The sequence below is a fragment of the Hippocampus zosterae genome, chromosome 7, assembly GCF_025434085.1.
Source record: "Hippocampus zosterae strain Florida chromosome 7, ASM2543408v3, whole genome shotgun sequence".
NCBI classification, from domain to species: Eukaryota; Metazoa; Chordata; class Actinopteri; order Syngnathiformes; family Syngnathidae; genus Hippocampus; species Hippocampus zosterae.
Genome location: NC_067457.1, coordinates 633,226 through 656,327, shown reverse-complemented (window position 1 = coordinate 656,327; position 23,102 = coordinate 633,226). Strand labels below are relative to the sequence as shown.

Genomic DNA, 23,102 nt, shown 5'->3' with positions numbered 1-23,102 from the left:
AAGCCAAAGTAATTCAAGTACCTTTGAATTGTTTTATTGTTATTGTGGCTCCTTTTAACAATGAAATAAAATGCATCCTTAACGTATGAAGAACATACTCGACATATTTTCAAGACTGCATGAACACGTATGTTCTTGATGTCATATTTCATCTGTGCTGTATCTTGCACATTTGACAATAAAGTTGTATCCAATCCAAATATAAATGCAGCCGTTTGTTTCAGCTCTTCAATAGTGTACAAATGTCATCCTGCGTGTTCTCATGAAATTCTCTTGAAGGTGTCGCACGGGCATCGCCGACGGGACGAATGATCTCAGTGTTTTGGGCCGCTTCAAGCAAAAGCCTGTACAAAAAAAAAATAAAACAACAACAACAAACCCCCCTGCTCCTCCAAAAAAGGTCAGCAATGTTGTTACTACTGAGTGAGTGCGGCCTCGTCATGCACCGGGCCGCCCGTGTCTGCGCCGTCGGCATCGTTAATCATTTCCTTGTATTTACTTTTGAAAAATCCAGCCTACGAATACAAAAAGATTGCAATATTATCAGCGTGTGTTTGTGCGATGAGAGCCGTTTCTTTTCATGGCCTTGTTTTCTCACCTTATAAAGGACGACTGAGAGGAGAACCAGTATAGCCAGCCCGCCTAAGGAACCGCCAACGATCTCTTTGGTGAAGTCCGGTTGAGGGTACACTTCCACCTCCGTCTCAATCTGAAATTCCCAATCGCATTTGCGTCCATACGTCGGAGCCGTTCCCTTGTTGGCGTAAAATTACCTTGCGCGCCCGAATGTCGTTACGAGATGATGCCGAAAAGAAGATGTACTGGTTCTCGTCATACTCCAGACTGGCCGTGGTGGTCAAGATGAACTTGGCCCTGTCCAGTCCCATCTGTTTGAGCAGCAGAGCAGACAGATGGGGCGGTGCCATGAAAGGACTTCGCGTGACCCCCCCACGCTAAGGCGCTACCTGCTGGATCCAAGCCGAACTCATATTGGCTGATATTTTGTAGCGTTTGCCCTCCAGCCTTCCCATAAAGCGAGGACACTTGAAGACCCTGCATGTGGCCACCGAGCAGTCCTGCGGGACATTCAAGCACACCCTTCGAACCGGGTGGCCAAAATCAAGGGTCACGTCGTTTGTCTTACCAAAATCTTATTTTTTTGCAGGTTGCCGCGCCAATCGGAGACATTGGCTTGTTCGTCGTTGCTGTACTGACAGTCTTGAACCTGAAGTGAAGACAGTTGATGTGACGTCAACCAAAAGTTGCTCACCCTCGAAAGTGAAGGTCTGCGCAAACGGACTTGCCACCTGCAAGGAGCTCGGATTGGCCCAGATGTCCTTTTCGCCGAGCTTCACGGGCACCCTGATCACCACCGTGACCTGAAAGGCTCGAACGTTGTTGGAAACCTGCCACAAAGCAAGTAAGAAATCAACTCAACGCCGCCCCTCACCCCCTAAAAGCCCTTCGATAATTACGGTACCAGAACGGTTTGCTCGACCGCTTTCTGCACATCACTCTTTCCAAAGGTGAAATTGACGTAACTTAGGGAACTGAAAAGAAATGTCTGATGAGTGGCAATCCTCTCCCATTGTCACGAGCGTCCAAATACGCACCTTTCCATCGTGACAAAAATGCTGTACTTGACGCCAATGTCTTTGGCTTGGTAAAGTTGGCTTAAAGCCGAGTGCCGCTGGTTCCCACTGTGAAGGGAGACGACGGTTGAATTGCGCAACATCTAACGTGCGCGCAGGTTGAGGAACTCGACCTTGTTGCATTTGCTGTGACCAAAATTCTGCCGTCCAGCTGGCTGTTGCTTTCGATGCCGTACGACACCACAAAGACGGCCTGAAATGTCAGCCAATAAGAGCAATTGGAATACCGCCACGTATGGTTCTCGCAGAGAGTACGATCGGCCATTAGAAGAACATGTTGTCGTCATTTCGAGAGGCGTGCGCTGCGCAACGCGAGGTCGCCTCCACATTTTTGCATGTCACCGAACTCACCGTTGCGTTGCTTCTGAGAATGGGCTTGTCAACGGTGCAGTCCGTCTTTCCGCGAGATAGGCCGCTCACGCTGTCCAAGGAGTTGCACTCAATTCGGCCCTTTGTGGAGAAAAGAAATGTGTGGATTCCCACTCATCCGGGTCCTGGGTGGTCTCAAAGGTAGAAGAGAGTCTTTTGAAGAGTCTCTTTTGCGAAAAATCTACAATCGCAGGGGAGCCGGAGCGGAAGAAGTCGCGCCGATGTCGACGCCTACCTGCAAGACTCCAAACCTCCGGAAGGAGAACTCGGCCGGGTACGTGAGAACAACGAGGGCGTTGTACGCGTCTTCCCCCAGGTTCTCCACAGATACGGTGACGTTCAAGAGCTCGTCGATGCCCACTCGGACCTCCGAGGATCTGCTCCGCCGCGACGAGAGGGGTTCCGGCACGGCAGAAGCAGAACTCGCAACGCGCGACGAGCATCTTACCTGCTAAAGTTGAAGTCCAGCTGGAGGTTATCCACACACGTTTTGTCGAGGCCGCAGTCGATCTCAAAGGCCAACTGGAAGATGGCGGACGACGGGTGAAAAAGCGCCCGAGGGATCCGCAAAGCCGGTCGGGCACGGACGCGACCAGGCGACTCACCGGGTGAATGTCGACCGTCTGGACCTGGCCGGCCAGACTGGGGCTCAGGTCGTTGGCGGCGGGCAAGCCTTCAAAAGTGAATCTCAGCTCATTGGCCAGAGGATTCAAGGCGTCTTCCGGGCAGGGCTGCGGACGACGACGACCAGCGAGAGGCGGGTGAGCTTTCAACCAGCCGTCGCCGCCGTCCGACAACTCACCTCGATGAAGAAGTTGACACTGAAACAATTTGGCGCCGCCAAATCCAGAGTGAGGGTCCCGCGCTTTTCTCGCTTCTCCTCACTGATGTAAGCTCGGTTGTTGGGCGCCTTGCGGGTGGCATCCAGCGTTAGAGTGTAATTAACTCTGGCCTCGGCTGGGACATTTTGGAGTTGAAACGTTAGCGCGAGCGCGAGCGGTCTGACCGAGACCGCAGAATTAGGCACCTGTTGGCACGCTGGAGAGTGCGCTCATCACAAAGCAGATCTCTGCCACAAAGTTCTTTGGCTCGTTACAGTCGGCGTTTGTCGTCGAGATCTGTTTCGGTGCGTAGGACAGCATGCTTTCCACCGTTACGATGGGCTTGGATCTGTACGGGCGGTCCGGTGAGCCCAGGGTTAGTAGGTCTGCTTCGCGGTGTGATCATGTCCCCGCTTCCGGTCTCAGCTCAGGGGGGGGAAAGGGGGTTGGGGTCTCTCACGCGCGCACTTGACGCTGCGATTCATAACTCGCCCAGAAGCCGCTAACCGTAAAACATGGAAGCGACAAAGGAGAATCCCGTACCTGAGTAAGGTGACGGCTCCTTTGGAACCCACGGCAAAGTCGGGCAGGTTGTCCCCGCTGAGGTCCGCAGAGGACTGGCTGATGGACATGCCGAAGAACCGGAGTCCCGACTTCAACTCTGAGCCGGCGATCCGCTAGTTGAGTGCAAAAGCCAGTGAAAAGCCTTTTGTATCGTTTGGTCGTCATTCCAAAGATGCGGACGGGGAACTTTGACCAAGTGCCCGGGAAAAACAAACGCTCGACTTTGTCATTCACCTGCGAGAAAGTCGTCGAGATCCCCGTTCGCTCGCTATGAAATACGTAGACGGCGCCTCGTCCGTCATCCTCCAACGGCGCCCCGACCGCCAAGTCGTTGAGTCCGTCCGAGTTGAGGTCGGGCAGTACGGCGAGGGAGGAGCCAAAACGCGCTCTGGGGGAACGCACTCCTCGGAGGACGACCGGAGAGTCGAAGCGACACTCGACTTTCTGCTCGATACGTGAAGATGAGTCGGGATCGCCGGGAGGGATTTTCGAGGGCGGGTCGCAAATAAGATCACGTGGGGGCGGCTCACCAAACCAATCACGGCGCAAGCGTAAACCCTCCCCTCTCGGTCCTCCTCCGCAAACATGGGGGCAGAGATGAGGATGACATCCGTGCGGGCGTCCCCGTTCACGTCCATGGCGCAGACCGCCGCGCCGAAATATTCCCCGATCTGATACTGCGGCGACAACGCCGACTGTTGTCACACGGCGCATGCGCGCGCTCTTTCAAGCCGTCGAATCGTTTTGTTCCGATTCGTCGGTGAGCTGTCGCCGGCATCAGAGATGGCCGCGGGTGCTTACCTGCCATTTGAAGGGGTCTATCGTTTGCTCAAGCCTGTTTTGGGAAATCACCATCACGACTCCTCTGTGTTGATACCTGGGAGCACCGACGACCGTCAACCTCGCGTTGCGCGTTTGGGCGACTGTTAGCGAATAGCCTGAAATTGAAACCAGGATCCGGCAGACGCTGCCGTGATCATTTTGCTCTTGCTTAATAGCTCGTACCGAGTGGTGAGGAGAGAGAAACACGGCTCCAAATCTAAAGTGCATGCCGAGTGGCACCGTGAACTTTGCCTAGCGAGAAGCGGGCGGGTCGAAAGAACGTTGCCAGCAATTGAAATGTTCCCGTTCGTACCGAGATAGCTGTCCGGCGCAATGCTGGTGGGCAAATAGGCGCTCGCTCCCCGGTCGGTGTACGTTTGGAAGCCTCCTCTCCATTCGTTGGCCCCGACAGCCGCCATCTGCATTCCCTGGAAGGGCCGCGGTAATTGTCGGAAAGTCCCGAAGCGAGCGAGCGTCGCGCGCGGGCCGGCTTTGTCGTACCCCGGGCACGTAGGCGGCGCTGAATCCCTGCTGGGCCATCTCCAGTTTGAGGGTCTCGCCGCTCGATTGAGAGCCTGCCGAAATGACGTCAAGGTGGCATCTTGTCCTTTCAACATTGCATCGTCCCGAGGACAGATGGCCGCCCCCTCATGGAACGGAAAGGAAAGAACAAAATTTCCGTCGGTACCTTCAATAGCGAAGATGCTGTCCCGCAACGTCTCCCGTATTGCGTCGAGCGCGGCAAAGTTCTCCACTTGAAAGACGTGCTTTGCCGAGGGAGAAGATGCGATGGCGTTCAGCTCCTGCTTCGCTTTCTCTCTCTTAAACGCACGGCCCACCTGACCCCCCCCAAAAAAATCACGCAAAATGTCAATAACATGGCAGCATTTGAACTTGGCGTCGTCGCGTGTGAAATCCAACTCACTCCGATGGCAAATCGAACAATGTTTTTCCTTTCGGCTGCAGTTAGCGCCGACGGCAAGTTGTCACGGTCGCCCGATTCTCCGTCTGTAATGACGATCAGAATCTTCTTCACGTTGGGCCTGGAACCTCTGCTGGCCACAAATACATGCTCCCTGTAAGCAACACAAATGGCACTTTTCAAGAAAGATTCCTTTCTCGTAGAGAGAAACGCTCCACAACAAACATACACGACGCTTTTGATGGCCCTGGCTGTGTTTGTCCCTCCGCTGATCTTTTCGATTCCATTAATGTAATTTCTCCAGCTGTTCACGTTGAAGTTATCAAAATAATTATGGATGGTGGGATTGTTGGAGAATTGGACGACGGCAAACTTGGGAGGAGAAAAAACAAACAAAAAGACATCAATGAAAATATATCCATCCCAAAATAACCAAAGCGTCTCTCACCTGGGAATCTTTGCCCAAAAAGGAGCCGATGAGATTACTGACAAAGGTCTTCATTTGTTTAAAACTGTCCCTGGCCACACTCCCCGAGCCATCCAGGAGAAATGCGATGTCTGCTTGATTTCGGCACTCTTGTCAAGAAAAAGAACAACGCTCGTTTAGAATCGCACTGAAAAACCGTAGCATTCGACTCCACGTTTGGTCTTCAACCAAATCCGAACGGGGCGGGGTCCACCCAACAATTGATTTCCTTTATTTGTTTCCCCAAAATGGCTTTTGTCATCGCGATGCGTTGGTGGAATGATCCGCGGGGTGGCGGAACGACTCCCTCTCTAGCACCCTCTTGTGCCTCAAATAGGATTTGCAAGAAACCGCCGACGCATCCAAACCGCCTCGCGCTGACCGGTTCCTTTTCTTGGCTTTCAGGAGCTTTGCCTACGTTGGAATATCTCCGTCCAGGAGCGAGGTTGGGGGGGAGGAAAAACCCCTCCCTGGTGTGCCATCAACTGGGCATTGGATTCATGAGGTAAATCATTCATATATTGAGCCCAACCTCAGATGGCCCAAGAGGATTGGGCAGTGACGCGCAATTAGCTCAACAGGTACATTATCGTTGCTTTTTTAAAATGATTTTTTGGATGATTTTCCCAAAAAGAAAACTTGAAACGGATAACATTTGGCGTTGTAGCAACTCCTGTGCCAATCGGCTACCGTTGGCTTGTTTCTAGTTCTCTAGCCAGCAGCGCAATTGTCAAAGGTTTCTCTGCAAACGGCCATGCTTGACATGGATGCTTGCTCGTCTTATCGAGGGGGCGGCTTTTGTCCGAGATGGGCTCGCGAGCCATTTGAGCAAAAAGTCAAGCACCGTCCATAGAAGGCGGCAGGGGAGCTCCGACGCCGTCCATACGGTCGATCTGCAAGCACGCGCCGTTGTACATGGTGATGCTTCCGCAGTCTTTGGGGATGGTCGGACCGCACGCCTGCGAGGGGGACCGGCGGATCAGTGGCGCCATCGGGCGGGAAAAGGACAAATACACGGGCGCTAACGTGCAAAATGGCCGCCACTCACCATGGCGGCTCCCGTGGACGGATCCAGCGTCACGGTCAAACCGAGAGACATGTTGACGGCATAAGCGGGCACTGTGAGGAAGGGAGGCACGAGTTCTGAGCTACGCGACGTGAAGGCAGCGCTGATGGCCCCACGTTGCGGGGCTCGCTCACCTGAAATTGGCAGCGCGGTGCAGGACTCCGTGGAACATTTCCAGATTTTCCCTCTTCTGTCATGTGAATACTGATCGAGGGGTGCGCTGACCAGCAAGCTGTTCAAATACGTAGAAGCATTCATTCTCAGTTCTTTTTTTTTTCTATTTTCAGTCAAGCGCAAATTGGGAACCAAAGTCCATTTTGCAGGAAAGGGAGCGGCACGTCTGCCATTTCATGCCAGCCCTCTTGCAAATGAGCTAATCCAACCCCCAAGCGGGTACCCGCAGAGCGATGACTATGACATGACTGGAAACAGAAATCAATCAACACAAAGGACTGCGCACATTGGAAAGGATCGATGAGACGGCAACAACGGCGATAAGTCGACAAGAGCGGCGAGCCGGCGGACCGCGCGAGCGAGATGGCGACACATCAAAAGGAGAAGACGTTTGGATGCAATTCCTTCACTCACTCGGCTTGTCTTTGCACGATCTGGTATCCAAAACTTTCCGCGCGGTTCCTCAGGGTCTTCCAAGCCACGGGGTCAATATTGAAACCAAGTGCACTTTTCAACACTGCGGAGAAGAAAACAAGAACCAATGGTGTCGTTGCTGCACGTCGCTCCATATATGGTGTGGTGAAGGGGCTCCTGCCGCCACCGGCAAGAGGCACTGTTGAAAAGAGAAGAATCACGGACGGACGGACGGATGGATGGATGGATACAAGCGACCATCGTGTCGATACCCCAGTCCTGACAGATACAACGGCCAGAGAGACAAATACTGGAGATGGATCGATATTGTTTCGAATCTGCATGCAACAGAAGAAACAACTTCTGCTGGTTGTCTCCGCATCATTTCCAATAGCTCAAGACCAGTATGTGCCATAAGGGGGGTGGGGGGGGGGGGAATATACATCTCAAAACAGCCATCAAGTTTCTGTGCATTCAAATAAGGAGCCACTTCTCTTACCCGTCATGAAAATTGCCGTCAACGTGAGCCAGTCCATCGCGTGACTGCACCGAAACGCTGTGAGGCAACAACAAGACAGGAAGGTGTCCAAGGCGAAACAAGCCAGCATCGCCACAAGAGGCGCCAAGGGGAACTCCGCTGCCGTCGTCGCTCAGCAACTGCTTCATGCGAACTGTCTGAAATCAACCTGCCGCTTTTTTTTTCTTCCAACATTCAGCGTTTGATGGAGCGTCGCCAGAAAAAGATTGACACTGACTCATGATTGTTTCATTCATCACCAAATATAGCAAAATGACTCTCTTCGTTTCTCCTTTTTTCTTTTACTTCCCCTGCGTGGTCTCATTCCACTGCGGGAGCGAGAAGTCACGCGTTGCGCCAGCTGCGTATAGGGCAGACGCTTGTGCAAGATACCTCTCGTCACTTTCTCGTGACTTAGTCGGATATTTCAAACGCTGCCGACCTGCCGTGTAGGCCCGTCGATGATCTTTTCCCCTTCCCTTCTTGCCACAGAATTTGAGGACACAACGATGCGTTTATTGCGCACATGCCTGATCTGTGGCTGTGAAAGGTCCTTCAAACGGGGGCGGCCGCAACAAATGTCCACTAGGGGGCTGACCCGATGGAAAATGTCAAGTGAAATGTCAGAGAGGAAATTGGCTTGTGGTGGTTGATCAGAGCTGCGCGCGCTCTCTGGTCAAAACCACAGCGACATTTTGCTCTCTTTTCAGCGAAAGTGAGGCACGCGCACATTTTTCTCCATCCCTGCCGTCACCGTAATATTGTACTTTTTCTTCCGCACGTAAAAGCGTCGGGGGGGGGGGGGGATGTTGGAGAATTAAAAAAAAGAATAACTAACAGAACGGCCATGTCCGTGTTGCAAATCTTCACGTGCAGCAACTGGCCGATTGAAGCCCCCTCAACTGGATGGGGGCGCAAGCGTGACCTTTACCGTGCGTGGCAGCTGACCCCGACTTCTTCCCGCCGAAAAAGGACGATGGGGAAAGTGCACGGAAAGGTCAAGGGTCAGCTGGCTCTGCAAGCGGCTTCGGATTCCAAAAGGAACATGGAGCGTCTCGCGCGTAACGCGAGCTCGCCGCTTTGTCAATGAGGTGCCGCCGCGCCTCTCGCGGTCGACCACGCGTACTCAAAGCTTGTCTGCCACTTGCGTGTCTTTGCGCTATCGAGCCATCGCAAAGCTTTTGGCCCATCGAAAGACGAAATGTTGCTGTGATGGCGCTTCTTTCTCACGCCACTAGAGGGAGCCCGCGTAGCAGTCCCAGTAGCCGTTGAATGGATGGGATTGTGGCGTACGCCCGGCGGTTGTGTTTGAGCGGGGCTGGGGGGGGTCCCTGTCGTCTGACCCAAACGCCGAGAAGCTCCTTGTCCAAAATATGACCTTCCTTTTGCTCCTTTCCTCCAGTGCCGTCTCGCCCTCACCCGAGCTTTGGCCACCGCGCTCCACCCCGAGAGGCGCTGAATGTCACCAGCCATCTCCGGTTGCGTGCCGTTCTTTTTATAGCCCGGCGGCTGAAATGTGAAGGGTCACGCCGCCGGGAGGATAAATACGAGGGGGCGGCCCGCTCAGAGGCTGTCGCAGACGAAGGCCGCTTCTCTACCTCCATCGTTCTTCTCCCAGCTCTCCTTCTCACCTCCAAGGTAAAAGTGGACGGTGTCACTTTTCTGTCTTTTGTGTCCGTTTTTCAAAATGAGCTCGGCCGCGCCCGTACTTTTGTGTTGCGCTTGCCGCGTCGGCTTATTTCTTACCTCCCACGCACTCGTTCCCAAAGCCAAAGCTCTTTTACGCACGTCTCGCTGCCTGAATAGTTCCGACGCAAGCGGGCTAGTTGCTGAGGCGCATCTCTCAGTTTTCGACGGCGACCACCAATACTGACTCGAGGCGCTAAGTCAGAGTGCGCCCATGGCTGCCGCTGTCTATATTTAGAGCGCCGTGATGTTGTCGGGGAGGCGGCAAGGGGGGGAAGCCAGGCCAGGCCGACCCGGGCAGGCGCACGAAAGGTCACGACCTCGGGGAAAGGAAACGCAATCGGTCAGAGGCCTGCTTGTGGTTGTTGCGCATGCGCGAGGTAGGGTGGGGGAGGGGGGGAGGCGGGGCGCGGGCTTCCATAAGAATGAAGGAGCCGAGCGCCGTTTGTCGCCCGGGCAGGATGTGTTGTCGCTCCCTCGGCATTTAAATGTGCTCCGTCTGTCTCTCCCTGAGCAGAGTCAAGATGCCTCACGCGTACCCCTTCCTCACTCCTGAGCAGAAGAAGGAGCTCAGCGATATCGCTCACAAGATCGTCGCTCCCGGCAAGGGAATCCTCGCCGCCGACGAGTCTACCGGTAAAGATGACCGACGCGTCCTTACACACCCCGCGCGGGTATTGCCTTTGGAATGGGACGCCAAACGGGCGTCGAGGCGTCATCCTCGATCCAAGTCTTTTCCGGAGGCCTTTGAGCAACGAGTGAATGTCGTGAAAGCGTCAGCCGATTTTGCAGAAAAGGAAAATTGCAAATGCCGAGCGAGGGTCATTTGTCAAGGGGGTCCTGCGCAGGTAGCGTCGCCAAGCGCTTCCAGAGCATCAACGCCGAGAACACGGAGGAGAACCGCAGGCTGTACCGCCAGCTCCTGTTCACGGCCGACGATCGCGCCGCCCCCTGCATCGGCGGCGTCATCCTCTTCCACGAGACCATGTACCAGAAGACGGACGGCGGCGTGCCCTTCCCCCAGCACCTCAAGGAGAGAGGCATGGTGGTGGGCATCAAGGTCGACAAAGGGGTGGTCCCTCTGGCGGGAACCAACGGCGAGACCACCACTCAGGGTGAGCCCCCCCACCCGCAGTGGGCCAACGTGGGCCTGTTTGTTCTTGCGGGGCAGCTTCATTTTTTTTTCTGTTTTGTCTTCCTTTGCTCCAGGTCTGGACGGGCTGTACGAGCGCTGCGCCCAGTACAAGAAGGACGGCGCCGACTTTGCCAAATGGCGCTGCGTGCTGAAGATCACCCCCACCACCCCCTCCAGACTGGCCATCGTGGAGAACGCCAACGTCCTGGCCCGCTACGCCAGCATCTGCCAAATGGTACGGCCGACCTTTGCTCCCGCTTCCGCTCCCGCCGGGCTGCGAAGCGACGCGGCGCTAACGCCGCCGCCGCTAACGCCGCCGCCGCTAACGCCACCGCCGCCGCCTTCCTCAGCACGGCATCGTGCCCATCGTGGAGCCCGAGATCCTCCCCGACGGCGACCACGACCTGAAGCGCTGCCAGTACGTGACGGAGAAGGTCCTGGCCGCCGTTTACAAGGCTCTGTCGGACCACCACGTCTACCTGGAGGGGACGCTGCTCAAGCCCAACATGGTCACCGCCGGCCACTCCTGCTCCATGAAGTTCAGCAACCAGGAGATCGCCATGGCCACCGTGACCGCCCTGCGCCGCGCCGTGCCCCCCGCCGTCCCCGGTGCGACATACGCCTCCCCTTCTCGACTCTGTTACAAACACGTTTCTGACCCCCCCCTCCCCATTCCGCTCAGGCATCACCTTCCTGTCCGGCGGTCAGAGCGAGGAGGAGGCCTCGGTCAACCTGAACGCCATGAACCAGTGCCCCCTGCACAGGCCCTGGGCCCTGACCTTCTCGTACGGACGTGCCCTGCAGGCGTCGGCGCTCAAGGCCTGGGGCGGCAAAGCGGAGAACGGGAAGGCGTGCCAGGAGGAGTTCATCAAGAGAGCGCTGGTGCGTGGCTCTCGGCGCTCGGGTGCAAAAGTCCAAATAGCCGTCGAGTGTTGCTGAGCGGCACCTTCCGTCCCTGTCGGGTGTTTGTTGTGTGTTTTTTCCTCCGGCAGGCCAACAGCCAAGCGTGCCAGGGCAAATACAGTTCCTCGGCAGCCAGCGCCGCCGGCGGCGAGTCCCTGTTTGTGGCCAATCACGCTTATTAAGGCGCCTGCGCCACGGCCGCGCCCCCCTTTCGTCACCTCACCGCTGGGCCCGAGGCTCCTCCGTTTGCCTCCGTTCCCTAGACCGTGTGCCCATGATTCGACACCTTTTCTCAGGTGAATATTTACACGCTGTTTCTTTCTTCCCCCCCCCCCCACCCCTTCCACGAGTTTGCCCTACTTTTCATCGGATCGATCCCATCAAGCGCAGTCATGGAATAAAGCCTTTCCCCTTCTGTCCTGTTCCTTCTTGAAGAAGTGCATGGATTTAGTCATTTCAAAATCAAGTGTCAGAGTGCCTTTTTCTTCCCGCAATGTGGGGGGGGGGGGGACCTGGAAATATGCAGAAAAGTACCGATATGTTAAGTGTCCTTCAAAGGTCCCCGAAACCTCCAAATATGGTCCCGAAACAGTCCCTGCTATCGCAAAGAATAATTGCGACAAATTCCCCACCGTTGAACAAATGAATGTCAACTCCATCCACGAATCGCCCGTTCTTTATTTCAAGCCCGTCAATCAAATCAAATGAAATTGCGCAATTGTGGCTCTTGCGCAAGGAGTTTTCCACATTCCACACTCATGATCAGATAAACGCAAAACAGGAAGGTGACGCGCCCGCACGCTGTCGTCACAACGGCAAAGCTCAATCACTGGACGCAAAGCACGTGGAAAGAAACTTCGTGGGATGTGATTCAAGAATCCACATTTCAAGACTGAGGAAAAAAAAACAAAAACCAAAACCCGCAGCTCTCCACCCGACGCAGTTAGATCCAAATGGCCAGCAGCGAGGGCAAGACGGCCAGGCCGGAAAGAGTCGCGACGGCCGAGGAGTTGACGGGAGTGACGGTAGTGACGGGAGTGACGGTAGTGAACTGATCGAGCGGGCACCCAAAGCCGACGTCCGGGTCCACGCCGGTGGAGGTGTAGGTGACAAAACTAAGGGCGGCCCCCGCCACTTGCTCCGTAATCCAGTCTTGGTAAAAGGACACGCGAGCAAAGACCTCGGGGAAAATCCCCGTGGCGCAGGGGATGCCGAAACTGGCCAGACCCGCCTGGATCCACACCGAGCCTTGCTTGCACTGCACCGGGCCGCCCGAATCGCCCTGAAAGCACATTTGGCGGGCTGAGAGCGAGCCGTCAAAGCGCTCGGAGCCGCCGGCCGCGTCGCGAGACACAAACCTGGCAGATTCCTCTGCCCTCCTCCCCCGCGCAGATCATATTGCTGGTGATGGATATGTTTTCCACCAGGCTGTAGATGCAGCTGCACTGCTCGTTTCCAATGACGGGAATTTCAACCTCTTGCAGCCTTTCAAAGGCCACCAGTGGAGCTGCGGGAGGGAGAAGGAAAAGTCATTTCAATACCTAACGCCGATGACCTCGGGACCGCTCTTTTGCTCCGGAGCCTCGCCTCCATTTGCCTTCAAAGCAATTCCACTGTCGAGCACCAGATGGCGGCATGCTAATTGTTGTAATTGTAAACCGGCCTAAAAAGAGCAAGTACAGGATTTCACGTCGTCCGAGCTTTTGCTGAGGATTATAGGATGGCAAATCTTCAATGCTGCTTTGTCCCCCGACAGGAAGCAATGGCTGCAACTTCATTATTGATGACGATTGTAATGGGGCAAATCAACAAAGGGGAGGGATTAGCGCATTTTTCTTGGTGCCATTGCTCCGGCGTCCTCTCAATAAATGGGCCCCACCCTCCAGGCTTGGGTGCCTGCCTTATTGTCGGCTGTGAGAAAGGGTGGGGGTGGGAGCCTTTTCGCGTTTCTGAAAAAGTGCTCCCCAGACGGTTGTTTTTGGATCGATTTGTGCCCGCTGACCTTTTGAGCTCTCGTGAGCGACTGCGGTCAATGCGAGTGAATGTTGACGCAAAGCGTGAAGGTAATACTCACCGTCACCGCTCAGTCGGCCCCACCCGGTGCCCCAGCACCTGGTGCCGTTGTGGAACTGGCTGGATTTGCTCGCCATGCAGATGGGCCTGATGAAGTCGTTGTACGTCACGGCGCTGCTCAGCCTCATCAGCGCAATGTCGTTTTGAAAGTTAACAGGGTTGTAGTCCGGGTGAACGATGATTCGGGACACCGTTCGGTTGACCTCGTTCGGAGCCGTGGTACTTTGATTCTGTTTTCCAAAGTACAGGCGCCAAAGTTCAACGTCCGTGCTACGTTTGAGAAGAGGGGCGGGGTGGGGGTGGGGGGGGGGGGAAGGGTCAACTTGGAACACTTGCGCAGTCTCGTGCAACAAAGAATTTGAATGGATGGAATATGAAATGATGTCAGTCGTGACTCGACTCGACTTGAACGCGAGCCAGCCACCTGTGAGTCTGCTCCGCAGGGGGGGCCTTACGTGAGAATGCAGTGGGCCGCGGTGAGCACCCATTCCTGGCTGATCACGCTCGCTCCGCAAATGTGACTCCCGTTGAAGTGCATGCTGACCTGCCAGGGCCACGAGCCCACCGGGGCATCCTCGCCTCCCACGATCCTCGGGTTGAGCGGCGCTATTCCGCAATCTAGGGCAAGCGGGGGGAGAGGAAAAAAAAATTGGTGGCTCTGGGATTCGATGGCCAGAATTTGCGGGGTGTGGGGGGGGGGGGGGGGGGGCGAGCGCGATGCGCAACCTACCCTGAGCTTTGGAGCCACCTATTAAAAAGAGAACAACAAAGTGTGTCAGTGGCACGATTCACTTTTCGGTGAAACAAAAATGCCAAGGAAACGACCAACAGAGGGAGACCAAACGGGAAGCCTGGCGGTCGACTCTTTAGTGCCCCCCCTGGATCTTGGACTCCAAAGGAAAACAACAGTGAAGACCAGGAAAAGACCCAAAAAACCTTCACAGACACCAACCGTTCCCCTCATTCTTCAAAACAAGTGATGTCGCTTTATTTTGCCCCCCCCCCACCCCCCAACAAAAAAATTGACCCCTGCGCCAAATCATTTTTAAAAGTCATCCAATATTTCCCGGGCAAGCTGAACGGAACGGAAACCGAGAGCCCCCCCCCCCACCTCCCCACCCCCGGGCGGCCCACCTTGAATTATGAGTAGCAGAGCCCAGAGGAGAGCCCGTGTTGTCCGCAGCATCATGTTGTTCAAGTGCAGGAGGAAGCTGGCTTTCTGCTTTATTTGCCGGCCCTCCCGCGTCTATTTATACAACAGCCACTCCCGCCAAACCGGTTTGTGTTATTCCAACGTCCGTTGTCACGCCGTGAAAGATTCGCGCCCAGCACAATGGCGACCAACATCATCATCTGAACGGCTCGTGTTTTTTCCAGCCATGCCATTCAGGACTCTTGTAATAGGATGTCCATGGCTCAACTTTGGAATGCGCTCCGACCGGTCTCCACTGTCTGTCCCCAATCATATCGCGACAATGTTGAAATTGCGCTTCGCTGTTTTCTCCACGTATATATATATATATGTATGTATATATGTATATAATGTGTATGCTTCACATTGAGATGTATTTAGCCGTTTTCAACCTTGCGGCATGATTGGCGACTGATCACCATTTGTTTCACTTGACAGCGTCTTTAGCTAAAGATCTCGGAATGATGTGTCAATCAAATGCGTGTCACTCACTCAAAGTTGTCATGCATGTCACGTATTGTGAAAGGACTTTTGTTTTCATAATGTGCGCTTGTCCTTATTTGACATCTCTCGCTCGGGGCTGTTTCGCGGGTGGCGTGAACAGCGAAACGCTATTGGTTGACTGAAATTGGTTGGTCTGAAAAAGGCTAACGGGTCGGAGTTTGGGGACATTTTTTTTTTGCTTGAAATGACTCATGTCGGCAATTCGATAGGCCTGTTGGTAGAATTGTGCTTTCTTTCTTTCTTTCTTTCTTCCCATCCCCAGTTGACTGTAAGCAGGTGTCCCATCAAGATCTTGACAAGTGACGAAATGCACCGAGCAGGAATCTGTTCCGCTCCGCATGTTGACTGATGACTGAGCCTTTGGCTTGATGAAAGGAGCGAGATTTGTCACACAAAGAGATTGCGTGCCAGCTCGACAAAGCCAACGCAAACAATCGTGCCCCCTGAAACTGATTTGAGGTGCGGCCGGCCCTTCAAAGTCAAGTGGAACGAGTGAACCGCCAGGCATGGGGAAGAAAAAAAAAAAAAAAAACGAACCGTCAGCTCAGACTAATTAGTTTTGGAAAGATGGTTTGTTTGTGCTTAGCGTGTAGTTTCACTTTTGGGTGTTTTTTGAAGTAAAGCTGAGCGGGGGCGGGCTGGGGGTGAGGCACCAAGCAATCGACATTTTCCACACGTTCTCATGCCGGGCACAAGGCGCGAAGAGTTCAGGCAGCTAACAAACCAACGCAAGCTAAAAGCGCTCTCGCCAACAATGCAAACTTATTGACACTGCATTTGATGTTCCCCAAGAGGAACCGGCTTCACCGATTAGTTTTACCCGAAAATAGTTTCTGAGCCATACGTAGAGGGCCTGAGAAAAGAATCTGAAGCGGACGGTCGGAAGGAGTTGCCGCCTCACAAGAGCGATCGGCCACTGAAGCTCAGCGGGATTCCCTTTTGTTGACGGCAACCTTGGCCCGACGCCACTTTGAATTTTAAGTGAGCGCTTTGGCAGCTCATCCCGCACTTTCTCTACTCCACCAGGGACGGCTCCCCAGTCCACGTTTTGCTGCCCGGGAGGACTATACGTAATTCTTTCCTGTGGGGCAAGTGGAGCCCCCACCCCCTGTCGCCTAGCCGCCTATATTAGAGCGCGGGAGGGCCCCGCGATAAGAAGCCCTTGTCGAGAGCCGCCCGGCCATGGGGTGTAAAGTCCTCGCCTTCCTGCTCTCCTTGCACCTCATAAACAAGGGTGAGTATTGTGTCCTCCTGGCGCTAAGCCATTTGAGTTCGATGCCGCCAAAGTCCAGCGAAGTGAGCGGGTAGGCACGGCCTTTTCTGGTCACGAGGCACGTTTGATGCCAAGTCTCTGGCACTCGGCTGCGTGTGTGCATTTTTTCCTGCTAGAAATGCTGTGATCAATCTTTTGTGCTGATCGGGGTTCTTAGCGTTGGGCAAATTCATGTCGATATGCTGCGACGCCGCTTTGAATCATCTTGCAAGTGGCCGCGTGTGCCCGACGCTGAATGTTGAGCGACATTTTCATCGTTCCTAAATCAAAATTGACACTCGGTTTGGTGAATATCACATGTCAAGGGACTTTATCTGAAGGCAAAACGACGCCTGTGCCTTTCAATGTAGAACGTTCTCTTAGTTTGATGTTTACTTTGACGGTAAACGACCACCGGCAGCGGTTAAATAAATGCAAGTAGATAAGATAAGATAAGATATCCTTTATTCGTCCCACACTGGGGAAATTTACAGCCTCCAGCAGCAAGAATCTCGATGTATCGGCATGTTTTAAGGAGTAACGGAAGGATCGCTCGGCTGGTCGACGCCCACACGTCGCCCGGGCGCGGCCTTTTAATCGTTTAACAACATTGGCCTCCAAAGTGTCAGCTGTCACCCGCTGGCTTTGTGGCTGGCAAACGATGAGGTCAGGGGACACGCAAACTTTTCCACGGCACGCTTTTATGTTTGCTGACAGGTATTTATTGCGCCGGTTACTAATTAAGCCCGTCGGGCGAAAAGGCTGGTGAGTGAACGGCCTCAAGAACGGGCACTCGTTGCAGCCACTTCAAAAGAAAGAATTTGTGAAAGGGCGCCATCGGCGCTCTCGGCGTGTGTTTACACAGCGTGGGTGGCCGTCCTTTTGTCAGAAAAGTCTAAAGTGCTCTCTCTTTGTCTGCCCTCCAACCCAAATGGCCCTCGGTCTTAGCGTCCTGCGGCGAAATACGAGCCGGCCCCGGCGCCAACGCCAGCCTGCCTTGCAACGCCAGCCTCAAGTTGGACCAAGCCGACGAGGCGCTGCTGGAAGTCGAGTGGCTGCGCAACGGCTCCGCCGTGGCCTCGTTGAGGAACGCCAGCGCTCGGACAGAAGACGGCTTCTTTTGGACCACGGGCCGTTTCCTCATTGGAGACTTTTCGCTGACCGTGGTCGGGGTGGGCCTGAGCCTGCAGGGGCAGTACCGGTGCACCGTCCGCCGCAACTCGTCAACGCTGCACGTGAGCGCGGTGACGCTCGGCGTCATTGGTATGTGGGCGCCGCTTTTTTCTTGTCTTTTTTTCCCCAAACGGCAGATTTTGTGGGGGTGACAAATGTGTCCGTCACCATTCTCTCTCAATTGAGTTGGACAGGTCATAGGTCACAGGAATGAAGAAAAGCCTTTTGAGATGCTGCTTGGTTTGTATGAAAAAAACAAAACCAAACTGGGGTGTGTAGACTTTTCCAAATTCATCGCGGCTCGTCCCGACCCACCCGATGAGCGGAAATGCGAAGCGACTCTCAACCGGTGGCCCCTTTGCTTTTGCGTCCCTTCAAGCCCCGCCTACTCTGTCGGCACCTCAACATTGGGCGACGTTGGGGGCGGCGAGCCAGCTGGAATGCCACGCCGACGGCTTCTACCCTCCGCCCGTGGCCTTGGCCTGGACCAGGGACGGCCAGGTCATTCAGTCCGCCGCCCGGCTGGACGGGGAGAGGACGGCCGACGGCTTCTACAGAGCGGCGGCCAACCTCACCTACTACCCGAGTCGATGGGACCGCAACGCCACGTTCGGCTGCCGAGTGAGCCACAGCGGCGTCGACCGGGAGTTCAAGTTTCAACTCAACATCACGTGTGAGCCCTTTTTTCGATTTTCCGAGGAAAGAAAAGCCCCGCTGGCTTGAAGCGGCCATGTTTGTTAGGGGCGGGCCTCCAAAAAGTCGCGGCGGTTCTATCCGGGTTGTCGCGGGACTACTTATTTGGCCCCGAACCGTCGCCAAACATAATCCGCCGTCGGCATTTCACGGTTTTATTCCGAAGAGCGATGAGTTGACGTGTGCCCCCCCCTTCAGACACCCCCGCCATCAGACTCTCGGCCATCCCGTCGCCGACGCGCGACGGCCCGCTCACCCTCTCCTGCCACCTGGAAAGCTTCTTCCCGGAGGAGACGTCCGTCTCCTGGCTGCAAAACGGCACGGCCCTGCCCGAGCCGCCGGCCCCCGAGCTCAATCCGGACGGGAGCTTCCGAAGCACGCGCTACTTCACGCTGAGCCGCGAGCAGCGCCGGCGAGGCGGGGAAGTGGAGTGCGCGGTTCGGCAGCCCGGGGCGGCGCCGCCCGCCCGGGCCGCCGCGCACCTGCGAGAACTGGATCCCCGAGGTGACGCTCGCCGTCGGCCGTCCGGGGAGGGAATCGCCATTCCGTCCTTTTTGCGTGGCGCGACATTCCTAACAAGGTCGTACAAGGTCAAGTTCACAAGAGGGTGAACCTGACAACAAAAAGAAACAACAACAAAATAGCACCCGGCGTGACTTCTGTCATCGCGCGTCCATCAAAACGCGGCTTCTATTTCGCCTGGTCTGACGTTATCGGATGACGATCTGTATGATCTTTCGTTCTCCAGATGAGGAACCGGTGCTGACGAAATCCGCAAAGGCATCCGTGGCCATGATGTGTATCTCCCTGGTGCTCGTCTTCCTCTTGTGCTTTGGCTTTTCCTGGAGGCGAAGAGACGGTGAGGGCGGCCTTCGTTCTGCAGACAGATCGAGAGACCGCCTTCGGGCTGGCCATGAGTTTTTCCCCAGATGAAGCCTTTGGTCCCTAACATGTCAGAAAAGAGGCCAGGATGTTCCAAAGATTCATTTTTTTTACTTTTCTTCAACGATGCATCAACAAAAAGATGCGTTTTTTTTTTTGTTTTGACTGACGTATGTCCCCATTTCCATTTTGTCAGAGAAGCAAAAGTCGTTGGCGGTGTCGGGAATCCTCCTCCCCCCTCGCATCGTTGTGGGTCAAAAGGGCAGGGTGAGCGTGAGCATCGAAGGAAGGCGGGTGGAGCGAGTCCAGACGGCGTGGTTCCTCAATGACGCGCCCATCTCCGACACCTCCCTCACAGGTAGCAAAGTCGGGCCACGTTTTGCATTGAGCAAATCATGGAGAAAACTGACGTTTTTGTCTGGCTCGGCATCGCCGAGTCTCTGCTCTGTTGCCATCCCCCAAACATCGTCCGACTGGAGGCCCCTCCGGAGCGACCTCCGCGTGCGCCTCTCCAACCGACTAACCGGCATCCATCTGCCCTCCGGCCTCTCCCCCCCCCCCCCCCGCCAGCTCCAGAGAAAGACCCTTTGCTGCCCTCCAGAGGAGAGACGTGTTACTACAAGCTGCATTCGGAGGGCCCCCTGCGCTCGACGGGGAGCGGCGTCCAGCAGCTGGTCTCGTCGCTGACGTTCATCCCGCGGATCTCCGTCCACAAGGGGGCGGTGTTCAAGTGTCAGGTGTCCTACGCGGGCAAGGACAAGATCGTGATGGAGAGAGTCTCCCAGAGGTTCACCGTTCTTTGTAAGGACTTTGGATTCATCGGCGTGTTGATGCCGAGAGATGCGAGAGATTTGAGAGATTTTTTGTTGTTGTTGCTTTCAGCTGCACCGGAGGTTTCCGAAATTCAGCTGGCGGAAACGCCGAACAACTCGGGTGAGGCGGACCTTAAACAAAATGCGTTCATGCCGGCAAGGCCGGAATCCTTTTCAAATCTGCCGCAAGGCGCTCAATTCGGCTCTTTTGAATGAGCGGGGGCAACATTTACATGTATCGGCTTTGCATGTGCGGCCTGCTCCGTTTGGCTTGCCCGCCACCGCTTTAGATGTCCTTAATAATCCTTAAAAAAATCGATATCTTGGCTTTTAAAAAGAAGGAGCCTCAAAATGTTTCCCCGTCGCCACCGGGCCTTGGCTTCTTTTGCAGAGGTCATCAGCATGACGGTGCGCGCCTCCCATTTCCACCCGGACGTCATCACTTTCCGCTGGTTCTGTCAAGGGGGGGAGCTGAGCCCGGTGGCTTCGCAGGCCTCCACCTGCCCCCGACCCGACGGCGAGGGCTTTTTTGCCGCCTCCAGTCAGTGCAAACTGCCCCGGACGGAATTGGAACAGGGAGGCACCAGAGTGTGGGTCAGCGTCCATCACGTCGCCCTCAAGCAGCCCGTCACTCGGGAGACCAGAGGTCAGAGGTCGTCGCCGTTGAAATTTCAAGCGAGTCGAGCCAATGAGTCCGGCGAGTCACGTGACTCGCCCCCCCCCCCCCCCCCCCCCGTCCTCTCGCAGGCTTCATCAAGCAGCCCCGCGTGTCCGACATCTCGCGCGCGGCCGACCAGTCGCTGACGCTGGGCTGCCGGATCAGCGATTTCTACCCGCCCGAGGTGACGGTCACCTGGCTGAGGGTGAGGGGCGGCGAGCGGGACGACGGCGAGGACGAGGTGATGGAGGGGGGCCGGCTGTGGGGCCCCGTGGAGATTCGCCCCAGGCTCTACCGGGCCACGGCCACCTTGACCGCCGGCGACGCCGGCCGCGAGAAACGACGGCGGGGGGGAGGGATTAAATGCAGAGTCCAGCACCTGTCCCTGCAAGAACCCATCGAGAGACTTTGGAGGGATGTCGACATCGGTAAGAATGAATCGGCCGCCGGCCGTCTCGGCCGCTTGGCGCCAAGACGACAATGGCAAACTTTGCTCATTTTGCGCAGTTGCTCCCGCCATCCCCGCCTCCATTTCGGTGTGTTGGAGCAGCGAAGGAGTGGGCGTGTTCTCGCTGCTCTTGAAGGGGGGTCACCCCAAGGTCAAGTTACTGTGGACGGCGGGCGGGGCCACCCTCTCGCCGCTCCAGTCCGACGAGACGGAGGAGATCGGAGATGACGGGCAGAGGGAGCTGAAAAGCGTGTGCGCCCTGGAGAGGTCGGCGCCGGTGCCCGGGCGCAGCCGCCAACGCAGGAAGGCCCGCCCCACCGGTAACGGCCCTCCAACCCCGTTCCGCCCCGCGCCGCCGTCCCGTCTGATCTCGACGTTTCCCCTTCCAGAAAGCAAAGCGGCCGTCACGTACCCGGACGTCGAAGGGATGGCCTACATCGACGAGGGAACGGACCAAGAGAACAACAACCGAGAGAAATGCGAGGAAAGCAAGTCGTCGGACGGGGACGAGGGCAGCGACGGCGACGACGACGACGACGAACGGGAGGACGACTCCGGAGCCTTGTACATCAACAGAGTTCATTTGACGACGGGGGGCGGGGAAAGCGAGAGGGCTCGCCTCCGAGTCCTCGTGGAGATCACGCACCCGGCGCTGGCGCTGCCCGTTTACAGGAGCTGGACAGGCAAGACAGCACGGGGCCGCCGACAAGAGTTTGGCACATGTGTAGGGGGTGTCGGGGGGGGGGGGCGGGGTTTTTGTGGCATGTCACGCCAAGAGAGCCCTTCTTATTTTGGTCACTCGGTCCTGTCTTTCAGAGCCCAACGAGGAGACGTCTTTCATGTGAAATTCAAGAAGCGTCATCCAATTCCAAGATGTCGGCGTCTTTCTATCGCCTTCGGTCGCCTTCCGCCGCTTTGGGCCTTTCTTTATTCGGATGTTTCTTGGTCGTTGGAAAATGATCGAATCCCATCGAGTTCATCAAATAAAATAGGCCTGCTTTCGGCTGGGGGCCGCACGAAGTCTGCGACTGTTTTCTGCGGCGCTTTTGAAAAAGTGGAAATGAGCCGCCCTGCGAAAATGATGTCGGCCGGCGAGCCCTTCCCCGTTTCTCCGATTCGACTTCTCTCTTTGTATTTGTTGATGTCATTCGAACGCATGGGGGCTGGCGCAGTCCTTTCGCGGCGGTCGAAAGACAGGATGTTGGTCAAAGTTCCTCTTGCCCAAAGGACAAAAAAGGATGTGGTCGCGCGCTCGGCGTTCTCTCCCAACAAACTCGCCGGCCGCTGCGTGAGCGACGCTCCAGCTTGAAAAGCTCGAAAAAGTCTTTTGGGCTCATCCCCCTCCAATCTGAAACTATTTCCGACAGGAAATATTCAATCGACGCATTAAAATGCGGACATGTATGCACACATCGGGTCAGAATGACCACCTCCTTTTTTCATACACTCGGTTTTTGGTACATGCATACGATTCAGGCTGCATGAGGAGCCACAGTCACAGTCAATTCAGGGGGTGGGGGCTGCAGATCAAGTCTTGGTGGTCCAGTATAAAGCAAAGCAAAAAAAAAAAAAAAGCTCTGGAGCATTCTATTCGAACCCTCTCCACAAAACACTGACTGCATCAAACTGTTCACACACACACAAATTTGTACAAGAGTGGGCAGAGTTGCCCCACCTGCCAATCAAGCCAAAACACAGAGAGAGGGTTCCTTAATGCTTAAACCAGATTCTCTCATAGAAAGAACTCGAGCATTGGCTCACCAGGGATCACCTGCAGGACAGGACGCTAACCAAAGAAATAATTATAATATATAATAAAATAAAAAAACATTCAAATACAAAACTACACGATAAAGCATTGAAATAAAACCCATTGATCAGAATGTTTTTTTTTTCTTCTTAAA

General features: G+C 55.2%; 4 protein-coding genes across 5 annotated transcripts; 2 read left to right on the top strand and 2 right to left on the bottom strand.

Moving 5' to 3' along the window:
- Positions 1 to 18: 18 nt before the first annotated feature.
- LOC127603223 (integrin alpha-M-like) lies at positions 19 to 7,950 on the bottom strand. Of its 2 annotated transcripts, XM_052069347.1 has the most exons (30): positions 7,770 to 7,950; positions 7,271 to 7,373; positions 6,817 to 6,914; positions 6,665 to 6,735; positions 6,461 to 6,575; positions 5,599 to 5,726; positions 5,380 to 5,522; positions 5,154 to 5,304; positions 4,917 to 5,067; positions 4,730 to 4,803; positions 4,542 to 4,656; positions 4,208 to 4,344; positions 3,937 to 4,083; positions 3,641 to 3,850; positions 3,386 to 3,519; positions 3,049 to 3,191; positions 2,824 to 2,978; positions 2,627 to 2,752; positions 2,470 to 2,543; positions 2,257 to 2,398; positions 2,004 to 2,102; positions 1,766 to 1,845; positions 1,614 to 1,700; positions 1,481 to 1,550; positions 1,308 to 1,406; positions 1,145 to 1,225; positions 966 to 1,076; positions 774 to 887; positions 599 to 709; positions 19 to 515 (listed from the first exon to the last, which is right to left on the bottom strand). In XM_052069347.1, exons 1-30 carry the CDS (start codon positions 7,876 to 7,878, stop codon positions 417 to 419), a joined length of 3,477 nt encoding a protein of 1,158 aa, XP_051925307.1. In that variant the 5' UTR covers positions 7,879 to 7,950; the 3' UTR covers positions 19 to 416. The 2 variants fall into 2 exon arrangements, with proteins under 2 accessions (XP_051925307.1, XP_051925308.1); XM_052069348.1 differs by lacking the exons at positions 6,461 to 6,575; positions 7,770 to 7,950.
- A 1,309-nt stretch (positions 7,951 to 9,259) lies between these two features.
- aldoab (aldolase a, fructose-bisphosphate, b) lies at positions 9,260 to 11,794 on the top strand. Its single transcript, XM_052069470.1, has 7 exons — positions 9,260 to 9,425; positions 9,991 to 10,109; positions 10,322 to 10,588; positions 10,683 to 10,843; positions 10,959 to 11,217; positions 11,291 to 11,490; positions 11,601 to 11,794. Exons 2-7 carry the CDS (start codon positions 9,998 to 10,000, stop codon positions 11,691 to 11,693), a joined length of 1,092 nt encoding a protein of 363 aa, XP_051925430.1. The 5' UTR covers positions 9,260 to 9,425; positions 9,991 to 9,997; the 3' UTR covers positions 11,694 to 11,794.
- A 375-nt stretch (positions 11,795 to 12,169) lies between these two features.
- On the bottom strand, positions 12,170 to 14,858 carry zgc:123217 (uncharacterized protein LOC641414 homolog). Its single transcript, XM_052069482.1, has 6 exons — positions 14,719 to 14,858; positions 14,315 to 14,332; positions 14,040 to 14,202; positions 13,586 to 13,854; positions 12,870 to 13,018; positions 12,170 to 12,793 (listed from the first exon to the last, which is right to left on the bottom strand). Exons 1-6 carry the CDS (start codon positions 14,771 to 14,773, stop codon positions 12,455 to 12,457), a joined length of 993 nt encoding a protein of 330 aa, XP_051925442.1. The 5' UTR covers positions 14,774 to 14,858; the 3' UTR covers positions 12,170 to 12,454.
- Positions 14,859 to 15,931: 1,073 nt separating this feature from the next.
- Positions 15,932 to 22,523, top strand: si:ch211-180a12.2 (uncharacterized). The gene is made up of 13 exons (XM_052069362.1): positions 15,932 to 16,514; positions 17,481 to 17,795; positions 18,085 to 18,378; positions 18,597 to 18,902; positions 19,147 to 19,257; positions 19,477 to 19,638; positions 19,851 to 20,081; positions 20,163 to 20,213; positions 20,484 to 20,738; positions 20,840 to 21,178; positions 21,258 to 21,518; positions 21,588 to 21,881; positions 22,015 to 22,523. Exons 1-13 carry the CDS (start codon positions 16,463 to 16,465, stop codon positions 22,041 to 22,043), a joined length of 2,700 nt encoding a protein of 899 aa, XP_051925322.1. The 5' UTR covers positions 15,932 to 16,462; the 3' UTR covers positions 22,044 to 22,523.
- The last annotated feature ends 579 nt before the right edge of the window (positions 22,524 to 23,102 follow it).

Excerpts from the sequence above, each read along its gene's own strand:
- LOC127603223 (XM_052069347.1), bottom strand. The coding sequence starts at position 7,878 with ATGCTGGCTTGTTTCGCCTTGGACACCTTCCTGTCTTGTTGTTGCCTC. Across the intron at positions 1,846-2,003 it reads TTCTCAGAAGCAACGCAACG|GCCGTCTTTGTGGTGTCGTA; the intron begins GTGAGTTCGGTG and ends CTGACATTTCAG. Across the intron at positions 516-598 it reads TCTCAGTCGTCCTTTATAAG|GCTGGATTTTTCAAAAGTAA; the intron begins GTGAGAAAACAA and ends TTGTATTCGTAG.
- aldoab (XM_052069470.1), top strand. The coding sequence starts at position 9,998 with ATGCCTCACGCGTACCCCTTCCTCACTCCTGAGCAGAAGAAGGAGCTC. Across the intron at positions 10,589-10,682 it reads CGGCGAGACCACCACTCAGG|GTCTGGACGGGCTGTACGAG; the intron begins GTGAGCCCCCCC and ends CCTTTGCTCCAG. Across the intron at positions 11,218-11,290 it reads CGTGCCCCCCGCCGTCCCCG|GCATCACCTTCCTGTCCGGC; the intron begins GTGCGACATACG and ends CATTCCGCTCAG.
- zgc:123217 (XM_052069482.1), bottom strand. The coding sequence starts at position 14,773 with ATGATGCTGCGGACAACACGGGCTCTCCTCTGGGCTCTGCTACTCATA. Across the intron at positions 13,855-14,039 it reads GCGGCCCACTGCATTCTCAC|CACGGACGTTGAACTTTGGC; the intron begins GTAAGGCCCCCC and ends TCTCAAACGTAG. Across the intron at positions 12,794-12,869 it reads AGGGCAGAGGAATCTGCCAG|GGCGATTCGGGCGGCCCGGT; the intron begins GTTTGTGTCTCG and ends ATGTGCTTTCAG.
- si:ch211-180a12.2 (XM_052069362.1), top strand. The coding sequence starts at position 16,463 with ATGGGGTGTAAAGTCCTCGCCTTCCTGCTCTCCTTGCACCTCATAAAC. Across the intron at positions 16,515-17,480 it reads CTTGCACCTCATAAACAAGG|CGTCCTGCGGCGAAATACGA; the intron begins GTGAGTATTGTG and ends CCTCGGTCTTAG. Across the intron at positions 17,796-18,084 it reads GGTGACGCTCGGCGTCATTG|CCCCGCCTACTCTGTCGGCA; the intron begins GTATGTGGGCGC and ends CGTCCCTTCAAG.